Here is an 8,801-nt window from a genome sequence, read left to right as displayed (position 1 = left end):
CTCCTTGGAGAGCTGGCTGGCGTCCCGCGACCCCTGGTCATACACCACCACATCCTGCTTACGACCCATCTCCACCTAAACGCACACGCACACGCACGCACACAGAAAGACACATTCAACTTAGAACTGTAGATCTCTTGCTGAAAAGGCAATTGAGAAGCGAACATGATTTTTTTGTTTTGTTTAAATAAAGCACTTGACAACTTTGGGCCTTGTGGTTACCTAAAAGAACAGCACTATCATGAAAATACCTATCCACTCAATAATGATGAAACAAGTGGAAAATGTTGAAATGTTGCCTAGTGTCTCTTTAAAAGGTGCACTGTGTAGGATGTGGCCAGAGTAGGTATTGCACATACCCTGCTCATTGAAACTGTGCTGCTTATTGCCAAATATGATCCTTTAATTAATATTTAATAAGTTATAAACCAATGTTTAGTATGACCAAAGTACAGCAATTTGTGCAGCTAAAAATGTCTATTTCTTGAAATTCTAAATTTTGGACCATGGAGATCCCCCTTTTCATGCATGAAAAGTGCAATTGTCCCAGGCATAATGAATACTTAGAATTTGATGGTGATGGTAAGCATTTGTTAACAAAGCAGCACCTGTGAATGGGCAGTATGAATTCTGGAAATGAACTACTAAAAATATTACACAGTGCACCTTTAAAGGACCAGTTCAGTCAATTTCAACATGCAGTTGTAATGCTCACACTACTCTGGACTTGTCAGTACCTGAGGTTTTTATTTTCCTTCTTCAGCCTTTTCCGAGATCTTGGTCATTGTAATGGGGGCAGCGCTTTGTTTACATTTCAAAAAACATTTTTATTTATTCCCCAAAACATCAGAAAGGTTATACAACATCAGCAGACAACAACAGCGGTACATTTTGGGAAAATATTTGGAGTAGGCCTATGTTAATTTAAAAAAAAAAAATGTAAACAAACACTGCCCCCATTAGAATAGCTCATATCTCGGAAAAATGTGGCATCATCGGGTACTGACAAGTCAAGGGTGGCGTGAGCAATACAACAGCATGTTGAAATTGACTGAACTGGTCCATTAATATACATAGCCGATTTTCAATCCTAATAAATAGAATGTTTTGCCGCATGTCAGCAGGACTCATTCATCGATGTGGCGTGTACTTCAAAAGCATTGTGCTGAATGGGCTGAATGCAGGCAGGGGAGTGGGAGAATGGGACATGGCTGTATCGTGCCTCATCATGGCGTGTGTGTGTGTGTGTGTGTGTGTGTGTGTGTGTGTGTGTGTGTGTGTGTGTGTGTGTGTGTGTGTGTGTGTGTGTGTGTGTGCACTGATGCACACCTACCTACTCCACTGTGTGCCACTGATGCATGAAGATGAAACGGCCGCAATGGCCGTCTAGCCATGCATGCCTAATTGGGTTTGTCTACACGTGGCTGTGGATGTGTGTGTGTTTATGTGGTGTGTGTGTGTGTGTGTGTGGTGTGGTGTGGTGTGGTGTGGTGTGTGTGTGTGTGTGTGTGTGTGTGTCAGTGAGCCTGCGCATGTGAGAGACTGCACTGCATGCTCCCCCCGCTCCCTCTCTCACTCCCCCCCCTTCTCTCTCTCTGCCTGGTCTGTGTTGTCAGGCAGTTTTGTGATCACGTGACCCAGCAACCAGCAACTGCAGCAGCCCTGAATCGCAGCATCACAGCATCATCAACAGCAGAGGAGAGGAGAGGAGAGCAGAGGAGAAGAGACAATGATGAAGGGAAAAAAGAAGGACAAGGACAGGAAGGAAGAGAGGACTGGAGAAAAGAGGGGATAAGTAGATTAAAAAGATGTGTAAAAAGGAGGACAGAAAAGGAGGAGAGGAAAAGAGAAGCAAGATAAGCTAAAAAGATGAGGACAGGAAAGAAAATGACAAGAAAGAGGAGAAGAGAAGAGAATAGAAGAGGGAAGCGAAAATAAAAATGAGATGAAAGGGGGTAGGATATAGGGAAAAGTGACAGAGGACTGAAATGTTGAAGTGCCGAGAAGTGATTACTCAAGGGCAAAAAGAGGACTTTAGGGGCGCATAAGAAAGGATTAAAAATGAGAGGGAGCAGAAAGAGAGAAAGAGAAAGAGAGAGAGAGAGAGAGAGAGAGAGAGAGAGAGAGAGAGAGAGAGAGAGTGGGAGAAAGAGGGGAAGCCTCCTTCCATCTTTAGGGTGACTCTCTAGCAACTCCTGACATTTACCATGCATGACTTCAATCAGATATGGAATTCAAAGATGTTTTTGGGGGCTTTTTGCCTTGGTTATTTGATAGGACAGCAAAGAGAAGACATACACACATTGTGCAGCGTAGTAGCGCAGTGCGTCACAGTGCCCCACAATTCAAGGACGTCATGACGTCTGAACCAAGCAAGATACATGTGAAGTGACGTGAAAAATGAAAGCCCACCTGGGAAACCCGGACTACTCCCATTGTCATTGTGACACAGCACTCCACAGCACACAGGTGCACACAACAAAATTGCATTTATGCCTCACCTGTGCAAGGGGGCAGCCCCCAATGGCTCCCTAAGGGAGCAGAACGGCGGTACCATGCTCAGGGTCATGGAGGAAGATGGGGGAGAGAGCACTAATTAATTACGTCCCGCATCAAACTGGTAGATCGTGAGTCGAACCGGCAACCTTTGGGCTACAAGTCTGACGCCATGTCTATGACTGCCATGTCCAGGAAATGCAAAGATTTTGAAATGTCAATTCTTCTATGAGAGGTTCCAGTGGACAATGTCATGCAGTTAACATACAAAAACAAGCACAAACCCATGTAACCAGACCAAAATACTTTAATCCAATCAAACAAATGAAAACAAAACAAAACAGGAAAAGAAAGACTCTAACCCCCTTTTTCTATATGAACCAAGCACTACTTTAATCCACCTGCTGCCTCTTGACATGATTGCAGTTCTAATCAGATGATGTAGTGAGTCTGTCTGCCTCAGCCTCTGCAGGAGGATTTACCACTGCCAACGCCATGTCACATGATCCACACAGCCACTAAGCACCCCCCCCCCCTTCCCCAAACACACATACCGGCCCACACACACGCACACACACACACACACACACACACACACAGGTGACACACGGCGCTGTCGTCAGACTATGCTCTCCCCAAAGATAAGCAATCAGCCTTACCCATGTGTGTGTGTGTGTGTGTGTGTGTGTGTGTGTGTGCGTGTGTGTGTGCGCGTGTGTGTGTCATGGCTAAACACAGGCTTTATCAGTGCTGTTTGGCAGTCAGTCCTCAAGGTGATGTCATAGGCCCAAGGTCGGATACAGGTGCTGAATTACACTGTGTGCATATGCTCTTGCTGTCGGTGTGTGTGTGCGTGTGTGCGTGTGTGTGTGTGTGTGCGTGTGTGTGTGTATGTATGTATGCGTGTGTGTGTGTGCGTGTGTGCGTGTATGTGTGTGCGCGTGTGTGTGTGTTGTGTTACCCGTACAGTAAAGCTTCACAGCTTGAGACAGACAGACAGCACTGTCAACCCTGCTGATTTATTTAGCTGGAAAAAATGTTACCGTGGTGCGGTGACAACACGCCAACCTGAGAGAGGCCAGGGGCACGTGAGTGAGGAGGAGGAGGGGATATCCTGAGTGTCAATGTCAACAGCGACTTGTGTGAAGAAGGTCCTGACCTCATCACTCAGTTGAAGGTGAAGATTGTGCACATCCCAGGAAAAGGTGCAGTACAAAGGCTGACTGTAGTTTTGGAGTGAGAGGTCCGCACACTTAAAATCCTTTTTGTGTTCTTTTATTATTTCATGGCTGGATTACGACCTCATCACTACCATTGCTCTCTTTTTAGCTCCCCATACGCTTGCGTTGCTTCATTCTTTTCCCTCTTTTTGTGCATCACTATCATTGGTGAGCCTGGCTTTACTCCTTAAAAAAAATAGATGGACTACCATTGGTCTCTTTTTTTAGGGTTTTATACTCTAGCTCTCCTTCAGCCTTTTTTGTGCAATGTGTTTGATCTGTATAATGCCTGTATGCATCTGCACAGTTGTGTGCAAAATGTTTGATCTGCTTGCCTTAAGTTTTGTATTACTGTATGTGTAGGCTGGTAGACACCTTTATTTTTGTTTGGGATCAACAACTGAAAACAATTCTACGGTACTACATATACATGGGTTCACCGTGTTTATAAACACGGTGTTGTGAGGAGCGGCAAGAGGCAGCCAACCACGTAAGCTAATTTTTGACCGACAGCGATTTCCAACAATCAGAGGTTGAGTTGTGTGCAGTTGGTGTCGCGCAGCCAGGAAACCAGCCAGAAAACAAAAATGTTGAACCCATGTACTGTCAGTGTTTCCCATACATTAAATTTGGCCGCCATAGTTTATTAAAATGTAGAAAAAAAACAACATTTTTTTTGTTTGTTTTTCAACTTTTTTTTTTTAAACGATTTCCGTGTTTCGCCTTTTTGCATTTATGCCCCGTGAATCCCCCCCCCCAAAAAAACAAAACAAAAACAAAGGCCCGTGTGAAATGCCCCCCCCCCCCCAAAAAAATAACCGTCTGCCCCCATAGTTTCCAAAATTTCTGTGGGAAGCACTGACTGTACATGTTTATGCTCATCTATGTCCGTCTCTCCTTCTCCACTTCTCTCTCTGTGTCTCTGTCTACCAGTCGGTCTTATCTGCTACCTACAGTATGTAGTGTTATAGTCTCCCGTCTATCCATCCCCAGCTGCCGGTGGCCTGGCCTGTTACAAGGTGTTCCGGCCCTAATAGGATGAAGGCTAAATCCAGAAGGTGACATCACCTTGGATTACTGGCTCTTTACTGTGTGTATGTGTGTGTGTGTGTGTGTGTGTGTGTGTGTGTGTGTGTGTGTGTGTGTGTGTGTGTGTGTGTGTGTGTGTGTGTGTGTGTGTGTGTGTGTGTGTGTGTCCTGGCCATTGCCTGCGTGGTGAGAGAGCCTGCCTGCCTGCCAGGTGCACTGTGCATTATGCTACACAAGTGTGAAGCATAGAAGTTTTAGAAGTTTTAATTACAAATATACGGACAAGGAACATTTGGCAGATCACTTTTATTCTGCAAGTCTCAGTATTTTATCAAGTCTCCCAAAACGTGCCTGTCCTGCAAACTGTGTCCAAGAAACACACCAATATCCCAAGACGCATAACAATATATATCACACACACAAGCATGCACACACGTATGCATGCGCACAGACACAGACAGACACACATACATTCTGTCAATAATCACACGCGCACACACGCACGCACGCACGCACACGCACACGCACACGCACACGCACACGCACACACACACACACCACTGCAGTGCACCTCTCGGACCCTAGGAGCAGTTGGGAGTGGCTGATGATGATGGGGTGTGTGCGGCGTGCTGCTTGCTTCACTGGCCCAGGCCAGAGAGAGTGGTATGAAGAGGGGGCTGGCTGCTCATGCATATGGTGCCTGGAGTAGAGAGTCTGGAAGGCAGGGGAGGCTCAAAGGTCCTCCGAAAGTTGGAGTCTGTGTGTCTGAAGGCAGGTGAGGTGGGGAGAGATTACGTCAAAGGGGCACTAAGTAACTGACTGACTGACTGACTGACTGGCTGACTGACTTTAGACCTCTTTGCTGAAGCACAAAGTCTGACCTGCCTCACATGCATGCAGTATGTGCTGCCTGCCACAGAATGACCTGGCACTGACTATCTGTCCATCACAGTGGCTGTGGCTGTTTGAGTGTGTGTGTGTGTGTGTGTGTGTGTGTGTGTGTGTGTGTGTGTGTGTGTGTGTGTGTGTGTGTGTGTGTGTGTGTGTGTGTGCGCGTGTGTGAGAGAGAGAGAGAGAGAGAGAGAGAGAGAGAGAGAGAGAGAGAGAGAGAAAAAGAAAGAAAGAAAGAAAGAAAGAAAGAAAGAAAGAAAGAAAGAAAGAAAGAAAGAAAGAAAGAACGGAAGGAGAGAAAGAAAAGAAAGAAAGAAAGAAAGAAAGAAAGAAAGAGAGAGAGAGAGAGAGAGAGAGAGAGAGAGAGAGAGAGAGAGAGAGAGAGAGAGAGAGAGAGAGAGAGAGAGTATTTTCAGAGTGTGCATGTGTCTGCAAGTGTATGCATGTTGGAGAAGTAGCAGGCTTGCCCTTGTCCTTGTTTACCCAGTGCTTGTACATGACGATATCTCTGCACACTATACGTATACTGTGAGTGAGTGAGTGAGTGTGTCTGAGAGAGAGAGAGGGAGGGAGAGAGAGAGGGAGAGAGAGAGAGAGAGAGAGAGAGAGAGAGAGAGAGAGAGAGAGAGAGAGAACATGAGAGTGTGTGTGAGAGAGAGAGAGAGAGTGAGTGAGTGAGTGAGTGAGTGCGAGAGAGAGAGAGAGAGAGAGAGTGAGTGAGTGAGTGAGTGAGAGAGAGAGAGAGAGAGAGAGAGAGGGGGGGGAGAGAGAGAGGGATGGAGAGAGAGAGAGAGAACATGAGAGTGTGAGAGAGAGAGAGAATCCAACCCTGTGTGCGTGTGTGCGTGCACGCGTTTGTGTGCGGCGTGTGTGTGCGTGTGTGTGTGTGTGTGGGGGGGGGGGGGGGGGCGCTCGCACGCACGGGTGCGTGCGTGCGTGCGCCCATGTCACACACTTCAGAAGGTCATTGTGGACGTCCATCAACAGCCCTCTTTACGTGATGACAGGGCAAAATTAGACACACTAGTCCTGTCACACCACATCAGGCGGCCAGAACCAATGAACCTGCCAGCTGGGTTCACACATGTCCCCAGGAATCCACGTCACAAACACAGAGAGAACACAGCACCCCAAATTAGAATCTGACTGTTGTAACTAAAAGCTTCGACTCTTGTACTGTACATCTGCAATGGTTTAGCACATAAACACATTTTAAGCATGTGTGTAGTTGTAAAGGCACCTGTGCATCCCAGTAGGCATATTTAGCGTATGCATGTACAAGTATATTAGGTGTATAAGTATAAGTGTATTAGGTCTTTGTGCAGCATGCTAAACCCCGCTTCGCATATGGGCTTACACACCTATGGGGACCCATGGTTCGAGTCCGGCCTGGGTCATTTCCCAACCCTACACTGTGTCCTTCTCCTGCTCACGCCATCCTGTCTTAATGTATAATAATGTCTTAATGTCTTAATGTCTTAACAAACCTCTCCAAAATACTTTTAAAAAGCATATGAATATTGATAAAAAGCATATGAATATATAGTGAAAAAATATCTGAAACACCTGCTCCATTTCTTTTGTTCACAAGTGAACATTTTCCATATTGTGCCCTAAATCAGACTTCATGCGTGTATTTTTTTTTCAGAGCCACCAAAGCCATAAATGGAGAGACACTTTGGGGCTAAGAGCTTTCCCACACACACAGCCTATGGCCAGAGGTATCCTTCATTCAGGCATGAATAGAGGCCTTAAGACAACACCATCTGTCAAATGATTCACGACACATGCTGAGTGACTTCCTGACCTGCTCATCTAGTGTCAGTGTGCCTCTGCTTGGTTTGAACAACTGGAAGACAAAGGTGTCGATGATGCATTGCGAGTTAACCTGTACTGGTTAAACTGGACAAAACAACATCCAAGTGTCACTTTGGAAACTAGGTATTTTCCACGTCTTTATGTCATGATGACAATTCAGTTTCCCTCTAGACTCAAGGCAGGGGGCGTAGCTTGTAGACGTATACAAGCGACGATGCACAGTTTACTGATCCTGAAGGGTGCTGACCAAACTGATTTCAGCTAAATAATGGTTTGAGGTTGATACTACTGCATCTTTTTAAAATTAAATTTGAACCATATAACATTATAAAGACTGCCTCACATGGTCCCATTTCACTATTCCGGTGAAATGTCCCATCTCGCATCTCGAGTTCTTACAATGTAAAAAGCCACTGAGAAGCCACTGTTGGCTTGTTGCTTATGTAGGGCTTTCGCTCCAGAAGTAGGATAGGAAACCCACAATCTGCTACTGCTCCTCACGACACAGGCCATCCGTTGCCAAAGGCAGGACTTCTGTTGCCCATGTGTGTCCGTATGGCTGTTGTTACCTGATTGTTAATTCATTAGCCGCCCCGCCATCTTGGACTGTGTGTGTGTGTGTGTGTGTGTGTGTGAGAGAGAGAGAGATTGTGTGTGTGTGTATGTGTGTGTATGTGACATATGGTGTCCTTCCATGCTGAGCCCTGAGCATCTTACTGCGGATATCCTCCTTGGTCATAATCGGAGCACTAAGACTGGCTCAGAGCAAGCTGATGGGCTCAGTCTGAGACGCAGCAAGCAATGGAGTTCTTACTATACCTCCGACAGACTGTCTTGTTTTGGTAGTAAAATACATGATATGAATGATACATTTGATTTAAGCTGTACATAAATTGGGCAATTTCATAAAAAGTGAAGCAATGCCGTATGTAACATTATGTACTTGTCTTGGACAGTACCTTAGGGTTAGGGCTGCGGATTAGGTTTGCAGCCATACAATGCAGTTGACTAAGCAGTTGACTGACCCCACACCTCGTCACAGAGCAATGAGGCCTTCTGAGCTCCAGGAAAAGCACGGCACTGTGGAGCCCGGAGTGAACACACTTGAATCAGAGATTCTTTAAGTATATAGAGATATGCCAATGTAATAGGTTGGTATGGGCACCTAACATGACCAGGTTCCGGTCTGCCTAAAGGGGCGTGTCATAATACTCCTAGCATTGAATAGAACAGTCCTTAGGTCTGCCTAAAGGGGGACCCCCCCTCCTCCCCCTTGCAATAGTAGAACCCGGGANCAGTGGGCCAATGGAACCTCTCTCTCACTACTCTCTTGCTTGTACTGTGTCC

At 46.0% G+C, this 8,801-nt stretch overlaps 1 protein-coding gene across 1 annotated transcript in view; it reads right to left on the bottom strand.

Annotated features, from left to right (window-relative positions):
• The window catches only part of dusp8a (dual specificity phosphatase 8a), a 69,552-nt gene that overhangs the window by 45,502 nt on the left and 15,249 nt on the right, over window positions 1–8,801 (bottom strand). The window contains exon 3 of the mRNA XM_063197302.1: window positions 1–75. This exon is cut by the window's left edge and continues 64 nt beyond it. Coding sequence (XP_063053372.1) covers window positions 1–75 — 75 coding nt within the window. The remainder of the gene's footprint in view (window positions 76–8,801) is intronic.

This window comes from Engraulis encrasicolus, chromosome 4, assembly GCF_034702125.1.
Source record: "Engraulis encrasicolus isolate BLACKSEA-1 chromosome 4, IST_EnEncr_1.0, whole genome shotgun sequence".
NCBI lineage: Eukaryota > Metazoa > Chordata > Actinopteri > Clupeiformes > Engraulidae > Engraulis > Engraulis encrasicolus.
This window is presented reverse-complemented; position numbering and strand designations above follow the sequence as displayed.